The sequence below is a fragment of the Rutilus rutilus genome, assembly GCF_951802725.1.
Source record: "Rutilus rutilus genome assembly, chromosome: 4".
Classification (NCBI taxonomy): domain Eukaryota; kingdom Metazoa; phylum Chordata; class Actinopteri; order Cypriniformes; family Leuciscidae; genus Rutilus; species Rutilus rutilus.
Window position 1 is genome coordinate 39,819,378 of NC_140212.1, and position 25,052 is coordinate 39,844,429.

General features: G+C 46.0%; 2 protein-coding genes across 8 annotated transcripts in view; both read right to left on the reverse strand.

The window, feature by feature from the left end:
* The window catches only part of LOC311289216 (tripartite motif-containing protein 16-like), a 696,468-nt gene that overhangs the window by 13,058 nt on the left and 658,358 nt on the right, over window positions 1-25,052 (reverse strand). The window lies entirely within an intron of this gene.
* LOC311289206 (NACHT, LRR and PYD domains-containing protein 3-like) overlaps window positions 1-25,052 on the reverse strand; it is a 216,782-nt gene that overhangs the window by 12,983 nt on the left and 178,747 nt on the right. For 3 of the 7 annotated variants that reach the window (XM_084407022.1, XM_084407019.1, XM_084407018.1), the window contains 4 exons: window positions 3,210-3,494; window positions 3,016-3,108; window positions 511-2,317; window positions 89-262 (listed from right to left, as the gene is read on the reverse strand). In XM_084407022.1, coding sequence (XP_084263148.1) covers window positions 89-262; window positions 511-2,317; window positions 3,016-3,108; window positions 3,210-3,474 — 2,339 coding nt within the window. In that variant the 5' untranslated portion in view covers window positions 3,475-3,494. Of the gene's footprint in view, window positions 1-88; window positions 263-510; window positions 2,318-2,921; window positions 3,109-3,209; window positions 3,495-3,661; window positions 6,543-7,491; window positions 7,552-25,052 lie in introns of those variants that run through there. The other 4 variants (XM_084407021.1, XM_084407020.1, XM_084407023.1 and 1 more) reach the window with 4 other exon arrangements.

Below are 25,052 nucleotides of genomic sequence, written 5' to 3' on the forward strand. Positions count from 1 at the left end.
CAATGTAATTGCATACAGAATAAATTTTAGCAGTGGGATATTTAACAATTAACTCATTGCTATAAAAATAAAGTATTTGAACTCAAACCTCAGAATCTCCAGCTGACAGTTTGGACTCTTCAGTCCATCCGAAAGAAGCTTCACTCCAGAATCCTGCAGGTCATTGTTACTCAGGTCCAGCTCTCTCAGAAAGGAGTTTGAGGATTGTAAAACTGATGATAAACTCTCACAGGACTGAGCTGTGAGATTACAGCTGTGTAGCCTGTGTAGAGAACAAAACAAAGAGCAGTAGTAATGCTTATTAGCGTTTATAATCTGGAGCTTGAAAAAAACATTAACTGTAGTGAATTAAGCAAAGCTAAAACAATTAGCTCTTCATAAAACATCAAACCAGAATTTATTTTCACACACATTACTTGTATTATTTTTTTCTGAACTGTCTAGGCCAGCAAGCCACCCATTTAAAATTAAGGCAATTACAAAAAACTAACAGTGTATAAAAACTCTTACAGTGCTCTTCTGGTGTTTCTGATCACCGGCAGCAGTCTCACCAGTGCTTCATCAGATCTTCTGTATTTCTGCAGTTCAAACATCTCTTGAGTCTCTTCTGACATCTGGAGCACAAACACCAGACCAGACCATTGAGCAGTGGAGAGATTCTGTGCTGAAAGTTTTCCTGAGGTCAGATTCTTCTGGATGTCCTCCACAAAGTCATCTTTCAGTTCACTCAGACAGTGGAAGAGATTGATGGTTCTTTCCACTGATTTCTCTGTCTCTATTGTCTGTTTGATATAGTCAACAATGTCTTTAACATTCTGTGTTTTCAGTTCCAGTCCTGGCAGTAGTCCCTTCAGGTCACTGTGATTGGACTCCAGACCCAGGAGGAACCGAAGGAAAAGGTCCAGGTGTCCGTTCTCACTCTGTAAAGCCTTGTTGACTGCAGCCTTATGAAGCTGAAACAGTGGGTTTTTGGACAGTTTCCATGCCAGATTTTCTCTCCAGGATTGAAGAAATGAGTTTGTTTTCTTGTCTTTGCCCATCATAAACACATAAAGAGCAGCAAGGAATTCCTGTACGCTAAGATGTACGAAGCTGTAAACTTTTATTGCTGAAACCTTTTCCTCCTGAAACATTCGAGTGCATAACCCAGAGTACAACGACCCTTTTCTGACATCTAGTCCACATTCCTCAAGATCTTCTTTGTAGAAAATCAGGTTTCCTTTCTCCAGCTGTTGAAAGGCCAGTTTCCCAAGCTTCAGAATAATCTGATCAAAGGACACAGCATTGGAATTAGGTTCAGAGTCATCACAGTATTTTTCTTCCATCCGTTTCTTTTGAGAAATTAAGAAGCTTGTGTACATCCCTGTAAGAGTTGTGGGAGTTTTCTCATTGCTCTCTGGAGCCAGCAGAGGTTGAAGAACAATAAGAGAGATCCAGCAGAAGACGGGGATGTGGCACATGATATAAAGACTCCTGGATTTCTTAATGTGACTGATGAGGTTTCCAGCAACCTCAGGACTGCTGTTATTGATGAAGTATTGCTCTTTCTGCTCATCGTTAAATCCTCGCACCTCTGTCACTTGATCAATGTAGTTTCGGGGTACCAGACTGGCTGCTGCTGGTCTGGATGTGATCCAGATGAGCGCAGAGGGAACCAGGTGTTTCTTGATAAGGTTTATTATTATCTTACTCACTGTTGTTTTTTCATTTACATTCATAAATGTGTCATCTTCTTTAAAGCTCAAAGTAAAGCGACATTCATCCAGCCCATCAAAGATGAACATAACTTTACCATCACCTTCAGGAAGAGAGTGCAATTCTTCAGTACCATTAAAGACATATTTGTTTAGCAGTCCCATGAGACTGTACTCTTCTTTAATCGAATTCAATCTACGGAAAGGAAGTGGAAATATAAAGACTATATCCTGATTTTCTGTTCCTTTAGCCCAGTCAAAGATGAATTTATTGACAGAGACAGTTTTTCCAACTCCTGCGATTCCCGTTGTCAGCACTTTTCTGTTTCGTCGACCCGTGTCACACTGGACTTTAAACAAGTCATTACACATGATTGGCTTCTCCTTGGCAGTTGGTCGGTTGTGATTTGATTCGATCTGTATCACCTCATGGTCGTTCACTCTTCCTCCAGTCTCATTCCCCACCACATATAAATCAGTGTAGATATCGTTCAGGTATTCCTTATGACCCGTCTCTGAATTACCAACCAATATCTGCTCGTAGTCCTGTTTTAAATTGTCCTTCAGTCTACGGCTGGTCTCTGTGTAATCATGAAGAGTAACTTGACTGTCTGCAGTTGAGCCTTTAAGAAAGAGGGGAAAAGACAGCAAAAAGTAAGTGATTGTGATTTTCATAAATTCCTGCTTCTACTATATTCAAATGAATCACACTCTTACTGCAATAGTGTTCACATGCACATCTTACACTGATTATGCTGAAGTTGCAACATAGAAATGCCTTGATTAAAACTTGAAGCAATTGGAATTGGATTTATCGGATTGTCACTATTGGACTCAGACCAACTTAAAGTAATAGTTCTCACCCTCAAGTTGTTTCAAACCTGTATGAATGTATTTTCTTTTTCTCCTATGGAAGTCAATGAGTTTGGGTCATCAACTGTTTGGTTACCAACATTCTTCAAAATATCATCCTTTGTGTTCAGCAGAAGAAAGAAATGCATACAGGTTTGAAACCACTTGAGGGTGAGTAAGAGTAAATGATCAAACCATTGACATCTAGCACACCAAAAAAGACATGAGACTGTATTAGGGTTAGGTTGGGGTTATTGCAATGACCCTGCGTATTTAGAAGTTGCTTGTAGAAGTTTTAATTCAGGGTTTAAGACTCTTGTAAACCATTTAACCATTCGTAAAAAATGACTAGACAGTCTGTTATAATAAATGTACTTGTATAAGATCTGCTGCTGTTCTTCTTGGCCCTGTAATTGTTGCTTGCTGTTATATTTTCACTTGTTTCCATGTACAGACAGGGATTATTTACCCCTGATCTCTTCTGAATGAGCTCCAACAGCTGCAGACGTCTTCATATTGCCTTCAGCCTGACCTGAGTGTGTGTGAGAGAGAGGATCACTCACTGGGAAACATAAGTCACACAAACACATCAGTAGAGCAAAGTTTGAGTCAAATCTTTACATTGGTAAACAATCAATCACATTACAGTCAACTAAATGTTACTTTGCTTGTGATTGTTCTCCAGCTGCTCAGCCAGATTGTTCTGGTTCATCTTCTTCAGGATCTTCACCATGTTCTTCACAGCTTCTTCTGGCCCAAAACATGATACCATCGTATCCACTGTGTCTAAGATATCTGCATTCTTCATATCAGACTTTTTTATACTTTCATGATCCTTCTTTAAGTGCCACTTAAACTTCTTCCATTCAGCTTCGTCCAGATCACTCAGTGATTTCTCAAGCAGATCTTCAACTTTAACAGATGCCATCGCCCTTCACAGATTCACTGCTGCAGGATAAAAAGAAGTTTCACTCTTAACATGTTGACATAAACACTTAAATGTTATTTGGATTATGAAATGAAGCTGTGATCAGATCAGGGCTTTCATCCAAACTCATCTGTTAAAGGGGTCCTATAATCCTATAATTTCTCAGCAGCTAATCACTCTCACTCACTCATATCCAAGGAAAATCATCAACACTATCATCCTTTATGTGGCAGGATAGTTGATGTTGCCCTCCTATTGGCCCTGGTTAAGTGTGGCTTTGGCAGACCAATGAGGTGGAAGCGGCCGCAATATTTAAAGGGATACTTCACCTCTGGAAAGATGAATGTGTATTTAAAATGGGTCACTTATGTAGAAGAAATGTGAAATTATTTTTGAATTTGGAGCTTTCTAGACTGAGAAAAGCCAGAAAATGTATTTTTGGCTTATGTGGATGAAAGACAACAACTCCCAGAATGCACTTGCTTCGCTGCCCTAGGAGGCCACTCCCAAGCCATGCCTACCGGTAAGAGAGCGCAGGGCTAGGCTACTAAGCTACTATATTCTCCGTGACGACGAGTCTGCCCGGGATTTTGAGATCGCCCAAAATGTCCTGGATTCGGCTTTTGCGTTCTACAGTCGCCATTCATTATGTTTACTGTTTAGCAATGTTAAAACGCACATCAACCGATCACTTGTTTAGCGTTCATGTAAACACTACATTCAGTTAGACTGAAACAAAAGGTGTGCATGTAAACAATGAATGGCGACTGCAGAAAGCAAAAGCCGAATCCCGGACATTTTGGACGATCTCGACGACCGGACATGTCCGGGAAAAAGAGGATCGTAACCCGTACTACTCAGTTTTTTCCTACTACTCAGCTTTCTCCACAACAAGAGCCTGCTAGCTTAGCTTCCAAAGAATTTTGGGTCCTCGTAAGTTCTTTCCTTCCTGGCATTCTCGTTTCCACTTGGTTATTCTGGCGGGTCGCGGCTGGCAACATTTTCTTTGTTTTGTTTGTTTTGCACACGTGCATCTGTGCTGCTGGTTTAGAGCTTGGATATTTTGGCGGGTCGCTTGGACTGCTAGCTTACGAGTATTGCGTCCGCCAGGCTGCCTACCAGTTTTATTTTTCTTTGTTTACAAGTATAGGTCAGTTTGTTTCTTTTTGTTTGCGCTGGGTTGTTTTCAATATATTTCTTTTTTTGTGTGTGATTTTGGTTTCTTTTTCTAACAGTGGGTTTATTGTGTGGTTAATTAATTCTGGTTTGTGTTATTTTTTGTGTTTATTTTTCTGTTGATGTGGTTTTGATCTATTTTGCAGAATGTATTTTTATTAGCGTTTATTTCCCTTCATCCCGTCTTGTTATGTTGGTGCCACGTAGGCACTGACTATCTGCCTTTGCTGCAGAGGGTGCTGAGTGTGTTGACAAAACTTCCATATGGTGTGGGCGCGTGGGGTCTGATTTGACGACCCCCTGAGTCGCAGCCGGCCTGCCCTCCCTTATGAAAAAGAAGTATACTTCAAGTTCATTTTATGAAGTATACTTAAGTAATGTTCAAGTATATTTTTAAGTATACATTATGCAGTAACTATACTAATGTCAACATGTACTTGTAGTAAACTTGTAAGAGTACTATGTTAATACCGCTTGGGACTAAATTGGCCCACTTTTAGTATATAAAAGTATGTTTAAGTGTATTATAAGTGTAACAGTAGTAAACTTTAAGTGCACAACTAGTTCATAATTACGTTTCTCTTTTGTACTGCAAGTGAACTTATGGGTATACTAGTAGTTTACAATTTTAATACTTGTAGCAAATTTTTGTTTATGTAAGTACACTTTGAAGTATACTTTCAGTAAACTACTAGTTTAGTAGTTTTATACTACAAGTTTTCTTTAAGTGAACTTAACATTATACTTGTAGTTTACTAATTACATATTATTTTTGCTCTTTTAGTGTATTCTCAGTAAACTACTAGTTTAGTAGTTTTATACTGCAAGTTTTCTTTAAGTGAACATTATACTTATAGTTTACTATTTATATATTATTTTTGCACTTGCAGTAGGCATAGGGCTCGTTCTTCATACGTTGCTTATTACATCCGAGATCAAATGACACATCCAAGATGATATCATCGTGCTAATCATGATCCAGCTAATTGGGTTCTTCGAACACACCTGTTGTTTATGATTAGTATCGCTGGATTGAGTTATCTGAGATAACTGCACGTTCATGCGCTGGTTAAAAGGGGATATGTATCGATAGTAGAAACATTGATCAGCAACGCTGCTATTGGCTGCTCAGCGTGGCCAAAGAGCGCGCTCAGTTTTTCTCCTCAGCAGAGCAAGTTAGTTTATTCAAGTTTATTCGGAATTTTAATGTTTAATCAAAACGCCAGGGAACACCTCAAAGTCTGCAAAAGCCAGGAGAGAGGACTGGCAAAAAGTAGCAGACAATTTAAATCCGTTAGAAGTGGCCATGTTAGATGTTTTTATCACTTATTAGCCTATATTTTTGTATTTTAATAATTGCATAATTACTTTGTTCATTGTAATGTCAGTCACCACACTAGAACATGGGAACAAATAAAAGTGAAGTACAAAAATATTCTACATAATGGTAATTTTTTGTTATATTATAGTCTCTTTTATAAAAGGCACTGTTAAATAAATGGTTGTCTGTTTATAAAAGCAACCAAGAAAAAGGCTGAGAAAAAAAAATAGAAAAGATCTTACTCTCCTACACTGTAAAATAATTTTTGCTGCATTAAATTAAGGCTGTATAGTCATTTCAACTGTTAAATCTTGAGTAATGATGAATTGCTTTGACTTGTGAAAGTGAAAACTGATAAACTTATGTTAATGTAAAAATATTTTGCCATGAGTTATTGATCACATTTTTCCAGAGTGTAGGTCATTGTAATGACATTGTGTTTTCCTCTTTTGTGCACTTTTTACATAATACACCAACACTTGTATCTGTTCCCAAGAAAGTGGTGGCTGAAATATGTGCAGTAAGTGGACATTTTCTAACTTTCCAAAGGAAAGAAAGTATAAGACTTTGTAATGCCCATTTGTCTCCATTGCACCGGACAGTGAATAAACCCTCTCAGATAACTGTCATATGGAGGAACTAGCCTACCTGCAAGTGCATAAATAACTTTACTTAATTTATACTTGTATGCTTTATGGCTGCAATATAAGTTGCAGGATTCCACATCTACAGAAAGGCCTACAGAAGAGTCTGCACAGACAGAGGAGACATAGGCCTACAGGTGGGCAGTGTATAGTCAACTTTTCCTTTTTATTTGTTGCATGAGGCATGTGTCTAATATCTCTTGTTGCAGGCACTTGACCACTGGCTTTTCTTTACAAAGAACAATTGAAATAAAACTCAAGGAACTAAGCATATTTGTATTTTATTAAACATTTAATGAAAAGTGTTTTTTTTTTTTTTTTTTTTTTTTTTTTTGGCAATGTTGTGTAATATGGCACATGCAACAATGTCACAGGCCCTGTCAGGTGTGCAACCCTCAGACTTTCCAGACACTGAAATCTTCCCTTTAGTTAGCCAGAGTTCATTTCATTGTGTGCCCTTGTCCTGGCTAGAGCTGTACTGTAACTGGTTTGGGTCAGGGAATGGGGTCATAAAACACCTGTCTGCAGGCAGGAACATGTCATAATCACCTATGAAAAAGTGTATGTAATACAGTGAGCTTGATATTTAATTGTGGAACTTTTCTTACCACTTTCAAATAATGTGCATAAATGTGAATCTCTGAAAATTCTTAAGTCATGCACAGATCCTGGCCATTTTTCGTTCACATTTGTGATATGGAAGATTTTAGTCAAATGCCTTTTTTTATTTGATATAATCTGGAATATTAGAATCACAATAGTAACTGGGCTGCACATTTACATTGTGAACCCCCTTTCTGTTCACATAATCCCCTTCATTGAGGCCTTGATGGCAGCCTCCACTTTAAAATGAAAATTCTGTCATCATATACTCACCCTCATGTTGTTTCAATCCTTTATGAATTTCTTTCTTCTGCTGAACAGAAAGGAAGATATTTAGAAGAATGTCAGTAACCAGACAGTTTCTGGTCTCATTGACTTCCATAGTATATGTTTTTCCTACTATGGAAGTCAATGAGACCAGAAACTGTCTGGTACTGATATTCTTCTAAATATCTTCCTTCCTGTTCAGCAGAAGAAATAAATTCATATAGGATTGAAACAACATGAGGGTGAGTTTATGATGACAGAATTTAAATTTTAAAGTGGAGGCTGCCATCAAGGCCTCAATGAAGGGGATTATGTGAACAGAAAGGGGGTGGAGTATCCCTTTAAGCCTGAGTGACATATAGACTACTGTAATCGGCATGGTCATGATTGCATGATCCTCATAAAAAATTATGATAGGCTAAAGAAAACTGCTTTAAAAAAAACTGCTTTACAACATTGGGTCTTAAGTGGCTTGGAAATGCCACAAAAAAACCTAAAACGTACTCGGTTACTAACGTAACCTCGGTTCTCTCTAGAGAGAGGAACGAGTACTGCGTAGAATACGCTAGGGGAAAATCCTTTTCCACGAGAATACTGAAGCCAAAAAATTAAAACGCGTTGCGGCAGCATACAGACAAAGGCGAGGCAGCTCGCGCGCCTATTGGCTGGTCTGCTGGCAACTGCTTAAGCCTATCGAGCAAGACCTAAAGTGACGTCAGACCCAATGAGGGCGCTTCGCGCCCTCTGCGTCACGTCCCGCCGAAACGGGCGTGGCTTAGGTCTATAAATACCGCTCGCAGGCTTCATATCTCTGGTTTTTCATAGTCGAAGCAACCAGAGCGCGTGCATGCACGGCAGGATACGCAGTACTCGTTCCTCTCTCTAGAGAGAACCGAGGTTACGTTAGTAACCGAGTATGTTCTCTTACGAGAGATTCTCTCGTACTGCGTAGAATACGCTAGGGGAAGCTACTGTAAAACGCCGTGCATGCTGGGATGTGATACTATAGACTACAGCCCGGAGTTCATACAGTACACAATCACCCAGGGGACTCACAGGGAATCCTGGAAGAGGAGGGGTTTAGCCACTATCTTCCTTTATGGCAGCATAGAGCAGCACTGCAATACTCAAATAGCTGCATAACTGACAGCGTCAGTTTATGAGATTTGGCCATACTAGACCGACAGTAGTCTGGCCTGTAGTGCGGGAACCTCTAGGTTGTAAAACCTTATAAATGTAGACGGAGAGGCCCAGCCTGCCGCCATACAAATATCTTGCAAGGCAATCCCACTTGACCAGGCCCACGATGAAGCCATGCTTCTCGTGGAATGCGCTTTGACACCCAGCGGGCACTGCATGCCCTTGGTTGTGTAAGCTAGCGCTATTGCGTCCACTACCCATCTGGATAGGGTCTGTTTCGAAGCGGCTAGTCCCTTAGAACGCCCGCTGAACGAAACAAAGAGCTGCTCCGTCTGTCTAAAAACAGACGAGCGAGACACATAAGCTCTTAACGCCCTGACTGGGCAAAGGGAGCTTTCGTCCATATTTCCTTCAGTGACTGGCAGAGCAGACAGGGAGATGACCTGTGCTCTGAACGGTGTATTGAGGGATTTAGGAACATAACCGTGCTTAGGTTTGAGTATAACTCTAGAGTCATTCGGCCCAAATTCCATGCACGTCGCGCTTACTGAGAGCGCGTGTAAGTCCCCTATGCGCTTCACTGAAGCGAGAGCCAGAAGAAACGCCGTCTTGAAAGACAGGTGTTTAAGATCAATCTTCTGCAAGGGCTCGAATGGATGACCTTTCATGGCTTCCAGTACCGTAGAAAGGTCCCATATAGGGACTGTGGGAGGTCTGGGAGGATTCAGTCTCTTAGCTCCTCTAAGGAAGCGAATGACTAAATCGTTCCTTCCAATAGACTGGCCAAGCGTGGTCGAAGAGAACACTGCTATGGCCGCTACATAGACTTTGAGCGTGGAAGGGGACCTGCCCTTATCCAACAGCTCCTGTAGGAAGGAGAGAACCTCCATCACACCGCAATGCAGGGGTGACACACCACGAGCTGTGCACCAGCTAGAGAACACTGAACATTTTGAGGCATAGAGACGTCGCGTAGACGGAGCTCTGGCCTGTGAGATAGTGTTTAACACTCCCTGTGGGAGGTCAGCGGGTACCCGTTGATGGCCCACACATGGAGGGACCACAGCTCTGGGTGAGGATGCCAGATCGAGCCGTTGGCTTGAGAGAGGAGATCCCTCCTCAGAGGCACTGGCCACGGGGCGGTGCTCGCTAACTGCATCACAATTGGGAACCAAGGTTGGCTCATCCAAAGTGGGGCTACAAGCAGCACTGAGCATCCTTCTTCCCTGACCCGTTCTACCACCTGAGTCAGGAGGGAGACGGGGGGAAAAGCGTAGAGAGGACGGCGAGGCCACTCGTGGGTCAGCGAGTCCTTGCTCTTCGAGAAAAATTCTGGACAGTAAGCGTTTTCTTGAGACGCGAACAGGTCTACTTCCGCTCTGCCGAATTTCTTCCACAGCAGCTGGACTGTCTGTGGGTGCAAAGACCATTCCCCTGTCGGAACCTGGTTCCTGGACAGTCTGTCTGGTCCTATATTTAGGAGCCCTGGCACGTGCGCTGCTCTCAGCGAGAGCAGGTTGCTGCGGGCCCATATCAGGAGGCGCCTGGTTAGCCTGTACAGAGTCAGGGACCTGAGGCCGTCCTGGCGATTTATGTAGGACACCACTGAGACGTTGTCTGAACGTATTAGCACGTGGTGTCCCTTTATGAGGGGACAAAAGCGCGTGAGCGCTTTGCTCACTGCCAACATTTCGAGGCAGTTGATATGTAAGAGCTTCTCCTGCTTTGACCATAGGCCAAAAAGCGGTCTGCCCTCGAGCAGCGCTCCCCATCCCGAGGTGGATGCGTCCGTGGACACCACCATCACTCTCGAGGAAGTCCCCAGGCTTACACCTGATTGGTACCAGTCTTTTGCCACCCAAGGTTTCAAGGCTGCAATGCACACTTGATTGACCTTGAAGCGAAGCCGACCGGAGGCCCACGCTGTGCGTGGTACTCTCTTTCTGAGCCAGAACTGCAGTGGGCGCATGCGCAGAAGGCCCAACTGGAGAACTGAAGATGCTGAGGCCATCAGACCTAGCATCCTTTGAAATGTCTTGAGAGGGACTATCGCGCCGCAGCGGAACGAGCCGGCTGCGCGCCGAATGTCCAGTGTGCGCTGAGATGACAGGCGTGCTTTCATTAGCAGCGAGTTCAGCTCTATTCCCAGAAAAGATATAATCTGTCTGGGGAATAGCGAGCTCTTGTCCCAGTTCACTGCGAGACCGACATTCTCGAGGTGATCGAGTAAAATGGTCCTGTGCTCCACGAGCTCCGAGTGAGATTGGGCTAGAATCAGCCAGTCGTCCAGATAGTTCAGCACTCGTATACCCCGTAGTCTGAGGGGTGCGAGCGCTGCGTCCATGCACTTCGTAAATGTACGGGGTGCCAGGGACAAGCCGAAAGGCAGGACTGTGTACTGATATGCCTGGCCCTCGAAGGCGAATCTCAAAAATCGCCTGTGACGTGACGCTATCTGTATTTGAAAATACGCGTCCTTTAGATCTATTGACACAAACCAGTCCCCTCGGCGGACATGCGCGAGGATTTTTCTGGTCGTGAGCATCCTGAACTGGCGCTTCAGAAGCGCTCTGTTCAGCTGCCGCAGATCTAGTATGGGTCTGAGACCCCCGTCTTTCTTGGGCACCAGGAAGTATCTGCTGTAAAGCCCCCCTTCGCTTTGAGCTTGAGATAGGGGTTCTATAGCCCCTTTGCTCAGCAGTTTCAGAATCTCGGCTCGAAGTAGATGAGCTACTTTCGATTCTACCGTGGTCTCGACGCGCGCCATGAAGCGGCGAGGGCGCCGGCGAAACTGCAGCGAATAGCCTTCTTTTATGATGTTCAGCACCCATCTCGAAACCCCGGGAAGCTTTTCCCACGCAAGTGCGCGAGTAGCTAGGGGCTGGATGCGAAGCACGCTCTGATCGGCTCGCGATACAGCGGCTTTTGTGTGCTGTGACATAAGCGTCGCGCTCATGACATCTGAGGCAGGGGGCGCGCTGATAACAGCGGGCAGAATGCCCGCGCTCGACTCCTCCGCAGTGTCTAACTGAGAGGGGGAGGGCTGGGCTAGTCTCATGTCTGTGTGTGGGAGGGGGCACAGAGCAGCGGGCACATACACCACTTTTACAGCATTGCTCACGTGAGCAGAGCGTATGCATACTGGTCCTGTATTTACAGGGACCGTGAGACATGTGGGAAGTAGCGTTTGTGGGCACTGAGTAGTGGGCACGTTTGCTACGTTTAAAGCGCAATCGATCTGAGTCGATTTTATGTGCGCGAGCCCTGTGTGAAGGGCTGTGCTTGTGTGTAGGAATGGGCACTGAGTAGTGGGCATTTTTTCTACACATGAAACACCGTCGGCCGTGGCCGGGACACCAGAAAATACACTCTTTAAGGGATTTATCTGGGTAGCCGTAAAAACGGCTTTTTTGTGCAGGCAAGCGGGCAATGGAACCGGCTTGTTGGCTGCTAAATACGCTGGACCAGTCACATTTCCTGGAACTGGACGAGCGGCAAGCTTTGGTGGAAGTCCGGCCGCAGCGGGACTTGGACACCGTCGCTTTCCTAGGCGTGCTAGGACGTTTTCGGGGCCTCTGGCTTCAACGCAACCTTTTGCCGCGGGGCGGGGCGGCGGCCGGATGAGCGAGAGCGCGGTCTCGAGCTCTGGGTTTGGCGGCGTTGTGAAGAGGAGGCGGTGGGCGGAGGCTTAGGCTGTGAGCTCTGAGCAGACGCTTTCGCACGGCCTGCTGCAGAACTGGAGCGCTTCGGGAGGAAGTGCCTCATGGCCTGGGTCGCTTTCTGTACCTCAGCGAACCTATCGCGAAGTCTTTGACCAAGGTTCCGAAGAGGCCCGGCAGGGGAAAGCGGCGCGTCGAGGAACGCGGTGCGTTCTGACTCAGTCATGTCCGAGAGCGTCAGCCACAGATGTCTCTCAGACACGGTGAGCGAGGCCATGCTCCGTCCAATGGCCTGTGCTGCCGACTTGGTGGCGCGAAGAGCGAGGTCTGTAGTGCTCCTCAAGTCCGGCACGCAGATTGCGTCAGGTCCTCTCTCATCCAGCTTACGGAGGAGATCGGCCTGGTATATCTGGAGCGTGGCCATGGTGTGCAATGCTGACGCGGCCTGCCCGGCGGCGGAGAAAGCGCGGCGGACCAGGGCTGACGTCGTGCGGCAGGCTTTTGAGGGCAGCGCCATCTTAGCACGCCGTCCAGCGGAGGGCGGGCATAAGTGAGCTGCAATAGCCTCTTCGACCGGCGGCATGGAGTGGTAGCCTCTGTTCTTTGCGTCGTCGACAGCGGAGAACGCCAAAGAGACAGAGGATCGTGTCCTGGCCGAAAAAGGGGAGCTCCAAGACTTAGCGACTTCTTCATGAAGCTCAGGAAGAAAAGGCGCTGGCTTGGATGCAGGCGAAACGCGCTCCCCAGGCAGGAAGTAGCCGTCCAGCCGGTTGTGAGCAGGCTGCTCAGGCGTAATCCACTCGAGGCCGAGGCTCGCCGTGGCCTGAGTGAGTACGCGCATGAGCTCCGCCTCAATGCTCGCTCTCTTCCCCGTAGAAGCACGGGCAGGGGGGGCGGGATCCTCAGAGCTCGCCCAATCCTCACTGCCTGATGCTAGGAGAGAGCAGGAATCCCCCTCTCGCAGCAGCGCGTCGATCTCATCAGCGTCATCGACAGAAGCGGCGGCAGACCGCGGCCGCTGTCCGTCCGGAAGTGAAGCTGATGAAACCGGAGAAGCAGGCGGGCGCACCGGCGAGCTTTGACGGCTGGGAGAGGGCTCCGGGATTCGCTGAGCGCGGCGCTTTTTACGGCGCGGCACAACAGCAGGTGTGGGCGCAGTCTCGCTGAACAGTGCCAAGCGAGTCCTCAGAGTCGCTAATGGCAACAGCTCGCAGTGAGGGCAGCCGCTGTCAGCGAGCGCGAGAACTGCGTGCTCTTGACCCAGGCAGGAAGCGCATATGACATGGCGGTCCCCGTCGCTGAGTGCGGCTTTGCACGAGCCGCAAGAAGGCATCTTGAAAAAGACGCAGCTCTTTTAGATAGTGTGAGTCGCGCCAGCGAACACACACACACACAGTGCAGAGAAAGGATATGGGCGCTGGATAGCGCAGCAGGAAGGCGATGAAGGCGGCGCGAAGCGCCCTCATTGGGTCTGACGTCACTTTAGGTCTCGCTCGATAGGCTTAAGCAGTTGCCAGCAGACCAGCCAATAGGCGCGTGAGCTGCCTCGCCTATGTCTGTATGCTGCCGCAACGCGTTTTACATTAATACAAAATTAAGGATAATTTTTTGGCTTCAGTATTCTCGTGGAAAAGGATTTTCCCCTAGCGTATTCTACGCAGTACGAGAGAATCTCTCGTAAGAGAACTGTATTTTAAACCTAAAAGCGCCAGGTAAACTCCGAATGACACGACAGACAGCACTTTCCATCAAGTTCTCCGCATCTCCAATAGTGTAAAGGAAAGAGCCACTCGCAAATAATCTTAAAGCCCGACTCCGACAAGTCGAAAATAAATGTGTTTCCAACAAATTAATAATGTAAACTAGTGTTGCACGGTGTACCGATACTTCAAAAGTATTGCGATACTCGGAAATTAAAAACGTCACGATACCTAAATTCATCAGTATAGATACAAAAAAAAAAAAAAACGGCTCTCTATGGACGTCACCGCTGTCAGTGTCATGTGACAAAACACTACAGCGAGATGGCTGCATGTGCGAGCACAAGTGGTCCACGACTCGTAGAAAAAGATGACGCGAGGAGTGACATATGGAAGTACGTTGCCTACCTTGCTCTGTTGCACGGTGCACCGATACTTCAAAAGTAAATCGGAAATTAAAAACGTCACAATTCCTTAATTTATTAGTATCGATACTAATAAGAATGACCGCGTTCCAGATTTGTAAGGCCGGCGACACACTGGCTGCGTGTCGTGTCCGTTTTTATTTCGGCTCCCATGTTAACTGCCTGCGTGACACACGCGTCTGGGCGCAGCTCGAGACGCGCGGAAAACGCGTGCATGCTAGAAATAGAACCGACGCCTATTTTTCACGCGTCACGCATGCGTGTTGGAAGCGTTCCCAGGCAAAATAGAATAGGAAAAGATGTTTCTATGTCATTTTGACACGAATACATATTAATAAATGACATTTTGATGTTTGAAAGTTTTGACATAAATACAATATAAAATTAATAAAAAAAAATATTATCGATTTTCAAATATTGCACCTCTCAAGTCAATACAGAACGAAATATTCTGTAGCCTATTTTGCCGTCAACACTGCCGACGTTGTCTTTGCTGCTATATATTTGTTTAACATGAAGTATAGGCCTTCCACAACTCTCTCCCCACATGTCAAATATATCACCAACGAGGCTTATCATATGTTACCAATATTAAACATTGTTTGATATAATCGCTGTTCATATTTTTATTCAAAGTTCAGAATCAAGATAAAGCTCTTATGTTTCTTATGATAAATGAGATAATGCTGCTAAATTTATAAAAAAAATTACCTTGAATGTCATTGCTCTAATTTATTTTTTATATTTTTATATTTCATATTTTGTTCAAATGTTTAATATATTTGCTGTTCATATGTTCATTTATTAGTGTGTTATATGATTAGAATGTTGTCCCGGTTTTAAAATAAAGCACAGCGATGATATATTTCTCCCTTTTCAGGAAAAGTATCAAAAAAGTATCGAAATCGCAATACTTGACCTGGTATCGGTATCAAAACATTAATTTTGGTATCGTGACAACACTAATCCAATGACAGTAATAGCCATATTTTGTAAAAACAAATGCACTAAAAAATAAAGGAAACTTTCATAATTAGTTTTGTACCAATTTCTATACTTGAAAGAGATAAGCACATGCTCTTTTATTTTGACGGAAACTGCATCAAGCTTTTATTTTGGCGGAAAACATGGTTTACAAATGCCTCTCATTAAATGTCTAGTGAATTGCGGTGATCGTCAACTATGCAGATGTGGAAATAATCTGTAACTGGGTTATGGGTTCCTACACTCATGACATAGCCTAAGTGTTTTGAAAGTAGTTCCGCAGGCTCTACACTCTCTCATCTCTCTCCTTCCTGATCCTCCTCACTATCATCATCTGCCACAGGAGCTGATGAAGGTCAGAAAACATATATTTTGACACATTTTACAGTGTCTGCTTGAAGGGCATGTGTCTATTTTTTCACGCTGTCTATTTTTTGACACTTCTGCACGCTCGCTCACTCGTTTAAAGTTGTGATTGGGCCAGCCCAGTGTCAATCAAGAAAAGAACCAATGGGCCACTGATCTACGTTTTTCATGGACTGGTCTGTAAGAAGAAAAAAAACTAAACAAACGCTGACTTTTTCCTGACCAATGCATTACAGCGGCACAAACCCAGCGCTGCCAATTAAGCAAAACAAAACAAAATGAATGGGCCGCCGATGTACAAATTGTATGGGCCGTTTAAAGCTATAGTAGGTAATCCTCTTCAGAAACACTTTTTTTTATACTGGGTGAAATGGTCCTTCCATCCTGAGAGTAGTCAATACATTATGTGTTCAGAAAAAGGAATGAAAACAATCAGACCTCTGTAGCAGCTGCAGGACAGTAAAAACTCTGACCAATCACTGCCATTCGGTGCGAATGTAAAGAACCAATCAGATGCCTTCAGAGCCAGGAGGAGTGTCTTAGCAGTGTCAATCAAGTTCGCGTACGCGCTGATCGCCCCTCTCTTGCACAGCGCGTACCGTCATTCAAAATCAAGATTGCCGGTGTGCCGAGCAGCTGTGCTAATGGCGGACAAACAACCAAAACTGCCAATTTCTCGAGTGGAACCTGCTCATACAACAAAGACAGGTAAACGGAAAAAGACCGATGACGATAACGGAGCCCATTGACTCAGTGTTAAAACTCTAGCCGCATAACATACAGATAAAATGTCACGCACTGTGCAAAGCAACAATTGAAACCTGCTAACCTTATATCTACCTTATCCGTCGTCATCGGTGACCCTGCATGTTTACTAGCCTGCGCGTTCTCGGCAGGCTCCGCTGTGGGGGGAACTTTACATAACAAAATACATGTTTAACAGCTAGTAGGCCTAACATTATATGTTATGAATCTTACACGAAATTCATCTTCATCACAGTGCAACTAATGGAAATGGAAAAACGTGTATCAATGCAACCTGTTTTTAGCTTTGCCTTATAGTTAACGAATAAAAAAATATATATTTTAAACTTTACCAATATCGATATGATAGCTTGATAGTGAGTAGCCTACTAAAATACATCTTATTTGTTTATATTCATAATGATAAAGTTAGATTTTTTATTACATGTGATTCTGACATGATGCTACATGCACTGCGCTCCTTCCTCTCCACTCGTCTCAGGTAAATAGTGCGTCTTCCAGCTCAGCTGTCTGAGTCGCGTGTTCATGTGTTTTGGGGGCGTGGCTTTGGAAGGACCCCAGAAGGGAGAGGGTGGACTGAATGGAAATAATGAGCTGTCTTTAAAACAGTCGTTAGAGGTCTACATACACTCGATTTTTATACTTTCTTTTTCAGAATACTTACATTTTAATTATGTATTGATATATACATAAAGTTTAAACAAATTTGAAAAATAAGTTTTTTAGACCATTCTTACCTACCCCAGCTTTAAATTATATATTTTTTAAATAAATAAATATGTATGAGTATGAGATGTATCGGCCCAAAAAGCAAGCAATTGTTGATGTGAACCAATTGCTTTAGATTTCTACTTTTCTTCTGTTGTAGATCGGTGTTGAATTTTTTTTTTTTTTTGTGCTAACCGAGTTTCTGTGAACTTGTTGTTAACTTCACAGAAACTCTCACCGGAATTGTTGTTGTTGACTCTCACCAGAAAGGTCATTTGTGGTTATTGTTTTGTATAGACCTCCAACAGCAAAGGACATTTTCTTTACCCATCTCACTGAGATACTTAAAAAATTTAACAATAAAGAAATTATTTTGCTAGGAGATTTTAATAACAATTGGCTAGATAAAAGCTGCAGAAAAAAATTTAAACAAATAACAAATAAGTTTCATATGGCGCAAATGATAAAGAATGCAACTCGTATAACAAAATCATCCCAAACATTGATTGATCATATATTCACAAATAGAGAAGAACGAATTGCAAAATCCTATAATCTGATAACTGGTCTATCTGACCACAACCTTACTTTGATAGTCATGAGGTTATCAAAAGCGAAATATAAAACTTCTAATAGAATTGATATCAATTCAGGGGCTTCATATATCTCAAAAAGAGACTTTGAATTTGTTCTATTTCATTATAAAACAATTCCATGGAATCAGATAACCTGTGGCAAAAATTGCCAATCAGCAAGTGATGACTTTATGATAACTTTTAGTGATCTCTTATCGAAATATTGACATCAATGTATTCAATGTATTCCTAATATGTCTAAAAACAGACAAACTGTATTTTAGCGTGCTGCAAATTTTCTTAAAGGGATAGTTCACCCAAAAATGAAAATTCTATCATTGTTTACTCACCCTCAAGTTGTTCCAAACCTGTATGATTTTCTTTGTTCTGCTGAACACAAAGGAAGATATTTGGAAGAATGTTTGTAATCAACAGATCTCGGTCCCCATTCTTGTATGCATGAATTGTGCATTTCCAGTTCTCAAAACAGTTAATAACAAAACAAAACAAAACTTTATACAAAATACATCATGCTCTTCTTCGCTAACCGAACAAACAATTCATTGTCTGTGGCTGTGTTTGTGCGCGCGGGAAATATGCTGCGCATAACAATAGAAAACAAGGAGAAACGCGCAGTCACATGCTCAATCAACAACGTCGCTCTAGAGGTGCGTTCCATTTGACCGTAAGTGGACTGCGAAGTGGACTTCACAGGGTATTCCGCCAACACTGCGTATGGACCCTGTCGAATGGAACGCACCTTAGATGTGTAAAAACAAGTAGAAAGCGCGGGCGCGCCGCTGTTCTCTTACGAGAGTTCTCTCGTACTGCGTCTTAGCTAAGACGCTGCGGGAAAAGTCTCTTTTCACGAATATTGAAGCAAAAAAATTATCCTTAATTTTAATATTTGTAAAACGCATTTGCAGCAGTATGCAGCCATAGGCAAGACGGCTCGTTTGCTCATTGGCTGTTCTACAAGCAAATGCATAAGCCTATCGAGCGCAGGCTGATGCAACATCAGACCAATGAGGCCACTTCCCGCCGACGCGGGCGTGGCCTAGCCCTATAAAGGTAGCTCGAAAAGGCTGACTCACTTGATTTTTCATCTCTTCAGCGAACCTCTCACATCGCTGGATCTCGGATAGAAGCAAGCGTCGTCTGAGTGCAAGCACATCAGCGGGACGAGCCATCTGAAGTCGCTGGCCTTCGCCGCCTTCCACTGCCGTACCTGCTGCGCTTTCCGGCGCTCATATCCTTTTCTGTTCCTCTGTGTGTGTGTGTGTGTGTTCGCCCCGCGACACACACTCGTAAAAGAGCTCGCGTCTTTTTCAAGACGCCCTCCCTTTCCTAGAGGATCTCGCAGCTCTCGCGCTCGCTGGCGGCGACTGCCCCCACTCCGAGCCAATTGTCTATGGTGACTCTGAGGACTCACCTGGCATCCTTCTCCGAGGCTGCTCCTCCTGAATGCGGACGGTTCTGGGTTAGTTTTTCTTTACGTCACAAGAAAAACTACCCTGCCTCTGCGCGTCATTCACCGGCGAAAGGAGAAAAGTGTGTTCGTTGTGTACTGGCCTCTTTTCTCTTACATTTCCCAGTTCCCTGTCGGCGACTGGAAATGTCATTTGCAGCAAGCGTACGCCTGCTAGCAAACGCTGAAGAATGTTGACGCTCAACGCATCCGAAAACCTGTATTCCCCTGTGGCTCAGTGGTGGAGTGTTAGGTTTTTCGCACGGACGACTGTGGTTCGATTCCCGGTCTGGCTGCATATAATTATGCCGCTAATGCTTCGCTCTGTCACTCCCCTGAGGGCGACTGCAGAGGTGCATTTTTGCAGCCAGCAAGCGCGTGGTACCCGCTTGCCTGCAACCGAACACCGTTTCTACGGTTCCCGTGCGTCACTGGCGAAAAGAGAATGGAGTGCTTTAGCCCCGCTGAGACCGGGCGTTTTCCTCTCTTTCCTCTAATACTCGCGATAACTGTAAGTCTATGTATCTTCCCCTGTGGTCCAGTGGTAGATTCATAGCCTATCGCGCAGTCGACCCGGGTTCGGTTCCCGGGTCCGCCGGCTGAAAAATTTATGCCGTCGCATACAATTTGCTCTGTCAGTCCCCTGGAAGGCGACTGCAGATGTGAATTTTTGCAGCCGACGAGCACGTGGTATAACCCGTGCCCGTTCGCCTGCACACAAAAACCGTTCTACTGCTAAGAGGCCTTTCCGCACTCGCTCTGCTCAGGCAGACAGCGCGCTCAATGCAGTAAGTGTGTTTAATACTCGCGATAACTGTAAGTCTATGTATCTTCCCCTGTGGTCCAGTGGTAGATTCATAGCCTATCGCGCAGTTGACCCGGGTTCGGTTCCCGGGTCCGCCGGCTGAAAAATTTATGCCGTCGCATACAATTTGCTCTGTCAGTCCCCTGGAAGGCGACTGCAGATGTGAATTTTTGCAGCCGACGAGCACGTGGTATAACCCGTGCCCGTTCGCCTGCACACAAAAACCGTTCTACTGCTAAGAGGCCTTTCCGCACTCGCTCTGCTCAGGCAGACAGTGCGCTCAATGCAGTAAATGTGCCCGCTCTTCCGAGCCCACATTCACTCACAGACATTGCATGTCCTACGGGACTCGCCCAGCCCTCCCTCACTCGGTTAAACACCGCGGCGAGGTCGAGTGCGTCTGAGAATGTTGATATTGCATGTCATGCTACCCGCATGCTTGCAAACAAACGCTCGCGTTAACAGAAAGTCAATGTGTCTTCCACTGTGGTCCAGTGGTAGATTCTAAAGCTTTCGTGCGGGCGACTTGTGTTCGATCCCCGCTCAGATGGCAAAAAGTTTTTATGCCGCCAAATACAAATCGCTCTGCCAGTTCCCTGAGAGGCGACTGCAGACATGTATTTTGCAGCAGGCAACCACGTGGTACAACCCGTGCCTGTTTGCCTGCACTCAAAAGCCGTTTCACGGCTACACCCGGCCACGGCCGATGGTGCTATAAATGTAGTGCTGATGCCCACTATTCAGTGCCCATCCGTACACACAAGCACAGCCCTTCACACAGGGCTCGCGCCCATAAAATCGACTCAAGTCGATCGCGCGCACTGCATAGTAGACGTGCCCACTCCTCAGTGCACACGAACACTGTCACGCACGTCTGACGGTTTCTGTAAAAACGAAACCCGTGCACGTTCGTTCTGCTCAGACAGACAACGCGCCAAAAGTAGTAAAGGTGCCCGCTTCCAGCCCACATTTACTCACAGACGATACGAGTCCCACGGGACTCGCTCAGCCCTCCCTCACTCGGCTAAGCGCCATAGCGGGGTCGAGGACGAGCGCTCTGCCCGCTGTCATCAGCACGCCCCACGCCTCGAATGCCACAGACATAACGCCTGTGTTACAGCACATCGAAGCGCCTCCGTTGCTCAGCCAACAGAGTGCGCTTCGCATCCAACCCTTAGCCATCCATGCAGATGCATGGGCAGCGCTTCCAGGGGTTTCGGAATGGGTGCTAAGCATTATAAAGAGAGGCTACTCGCTACAGTTTTATCGACGCCCTCCCCGCTTTACGGCGCGTGTCGAAACTACGGTGAATTCGGAAGTAGCACACCTACTCCGAGCCGAAATTTCAAAACTGATGAGCAAAGGGGCTTAGAGCCTGTATCTCATGCTCAAAGCGAACGGGGGCTGCACAGCAAATACAGATAGCGTCATGTCACAGGCAATACTTGAGATTCGCCTTCGATGGTCAGACATACCAGTATACAGTCCTGCCATTCGGTCTGTCCCTGGCACCTCGCACATTTACGAAGTGCATGGACGCAGCGCTCGCCCCTCTCAGACTCAGAGGCATGCGAGTGCTGAACTATTTGGACGACTGGCTGATTGTGGCTCATTCACGATCAGAGCTCGTGGAGCACAGGACCATGTTACTCGATCACCTCGAGAATCTCGGTCTCAGAGTCAATTGGACGAAGAGTTCACTGAACCCCAGTCAAACGATTTCGTTTTTGGGCATAGTTCTGGACTCACAGTCTATGACGGCGCGGCTGTCGTCACAGCGCGCGCTCGGCATTCAGCGCGCAGCGAGATCTCTCCGCTGCGACGCGTCCTTCCCGCTCAAGACGTTTCAGAAGATGCTAGGTCTCATGGCCTCAGCATCGCCAGTTCTGCAGCTGGGCCTGCTCCGCATGCGCCCCCTACAGTTCTGGCTGAAAGCGCGGGTACCACGCAGAGCGTGGACTTCTGGTCGACTGCACCTCAAGGTCAACCAGAGCTGTGTTACAGCTCTAGAACCTTGGACAGTGAACGGCTGGTACCAAACAGGTGCAAGCCTGGGGACTTCCTCGAGAGTGAGAGTGGTGTCTACGGACGCCTCCACCTCGGGATGGGGAGCGCTGCTCGAGGGCAGACCGTTATATGGCCTGTGGTCAGAACGGGAGAAGCTCCGACACATCAACTGTCTGGAAATGCTGGCAGTAGAAAACGCGCTGATACGTTTTCGTCCCCATATCAAGGGCCATCACGTCTTAGTCCGTTCGGACAACATGTCTGTGGTGTCCTACGTAAATCGCCAGGGCGGTCTCAGATCCCGAGATCTGTACAGGTTGGCGGAACGCCTCCTGGTATGGGCTCAGCACAACTTGCGCTCGCTGAAAGCAGCTCATGTGCCTGGGATACAGAATGTGGGTCCAGACAGGCTGTCCAGGAACAACATTCCCGCGGGCGAATGGTCTCTACACCCACAAACAGTCCAGCTGCTGTGGGAGAGATTTGGCAGAGCGGAAGTGGACCTCTTCGAGGTGGCCGCGCTGCCCGCTCTATGCTTTTCCCCCCGTCTCCCTCCTTCCAGAGGTGATAGAACGAGTGAGGGAAACGAAATGCTCAGTGCTGCTTGTAGCACCACTCTGGAGGAACCAACCTTGGTTTCCAGAGCTGATGCAGTTAGCAGACACTGCCCCATGGCCGGTGCCATTGAGAAGGGTCCTTCTCTCGCAGGCCAGGGGCTCGATTTGGCACCCTCAACCAAAGTTGTGGGCCCTTAACGTGTGGGCTCTCAACGGTTACCCGCTGATTTCTCAGTAGGAGTGCTAAATACTATCACTCAGGCTAGAGCACTGTCGACTCGACGGCTCTATGCCTCAAAGTGGTCGGTATTCTCCAGTTGGTGTGTGGCTCGGGGATGCTCACTTCTCGACTGTGAGGTAACGGAGGTTCTCTCCTTCCTTCAAGAGCTGTTGGATAAGGGCAGAGCCCCATCCACGCTCAAAGTATATGTGGCGGCTATCGCAGCGTTCGCTGAGACAACGCTCGGTCAGTCGATAGGAAGGAACGATTTGGTCATCCGCTTCCTCAGGGGAGCTAGGAGACTGAACCCTCCCAGACCCCCGTCGGTTCCTGTTTGGGACCTCTCTACGGTTCTGGAGACCATGAAAGGTTCCCCTTTCGAGCCCATCCAGACGATTAGTCTCAAACATCTGTCATTTTAGACAGTGTTTTTGCTGGCCCTTGCTTCAGTGAAGCGCATAAGGGACCTGCACGCGCTCTCGGTGAGCCCGTCGTGTCTGGAGTTTGGGCCTAGTGACTCGAGAGTCATACTCAAACCTAGGCACGGCTATGTGCCGAAATCCCTCAACACGCCGTTTCGGGCTCAGGTTATATCCCTGTCCGCCCTGCCGGTGTTAGAAGAGGAAGGAGACTTGAGCTCTCTCTGCCCTGTCAGGGCTTTAAGAGCCTATGTGTCTCGCTCTGCTGTCTTTAGACAGACTGAGCAACTATTTGTCTCGTTCAGTGGACGTTCCAAGGGAATGGCTGTTTCGAAACAAAACCTATCCAGATGGATAGTTGACGCCATAGCGTTAGCATACACCTCCAGAGGTCTTCAGTGCCCATTGGGTGTCAGAGCGCACTCCACGAGAGGCGTTGCCTCTTCGTGGGCCTGGTCTAGTGGGATATCTTTACAGGATATTTGTATGGCGGCAGGCTGGGCCTCGCCGTCTACATTTATCAGGTTTTAAAACCTTGAGGTTCCCGCTTTGCAGGCTAAGCTGTTATCGGTGTAATTGAACACTGAGAATACAAGCGCAGTGCGTTACTACTATCTTACGGGCAGTATTACGTAAGACCCATATTCCCACTTTAGTCAAGGGTGTCTTGTCTAAGTGATGTCATATATTGCGTCTGCGGACGCAGCCACATATCAGAACGGAGAGTTCCTCCTCCTGTTCTAGGACTCTCTGTGAGTCCCTCTGGTGATTGTGCACTGTAAATCCTGGGTTCGCCTCCAGGTTTATGGTTGTTAATCCCTGCACGCACGGCGTCTTACATTGGGTTCCCGCAGCGTCTTAGCTAAGACGCAGTACGAGAGAACTCTCGTAAGAGAACGTACTCGGTTACTAACGTAACCTCGGTTCTCTCTAGTAGAGGGAACGAGTACTGCGTTCCTTGCCGTGCGTACGATTCACTTTGGTTCGCTTCTTCGATGAAATAAATCAAGTGAGTCAGCCTTTTCGAGCTACCTTTATAGGGCTAGGCCACGCCCGCGTCGGCGGGAAGTGGCCTCATTGGTCTGATGTTGCATCAGCCTGCGCTCGATAGGCTTATGCATTTGCTTGTAGAACAGCCAATGAGCAAACGAGCCGTCTTGCCTATGGCTGCATACTGCTGCAAATGCGTTTTACAAATATTAAAATTAAGGATAATTTTTTTGCTTCAATATTCGTGAAAAGAGACTTTTCCCGCAGCGTCTTAGCTAAGACGCAGTACTCGTTCCCTCTACTAGAGAGAACCGAGGTTACGTTAGTAACCGAGTACGTCTCCTTTCCACAAGCGCTTGCGCTCCCGTGGCGTCTGTCGTTGCTATGCAACCATGAACTGCGCTCTCCATGATGACAAGGAAGTATCAGCAAAAGATTAATTGATTTCTAGCCCTTGCATTAGCTTTACTACTAGATATATTTATGGAGATGAAAAATAATAAGGCGCCCTGTACAGCTATGATCAGCTGTTCGGCCGAACATTCAATGTTGTTACGCTGCAAGCTGATCAGTTGGTTCGTTGCTGCCGCGCTCTATCACTAGCACACCGTAAAGAGCAAATTGTTTTTTAATGTTTCAATTTCGTGATTAAAATGACATCATTTGGAAGCGGATAATTTCTTCACAAACAGCTCATTATGACTCAATGTTAGAATGCTGCACCTACACTCGATAGTGTGAATAAGATCAGCGCAACGCAGACCACTGCATTGACAGCG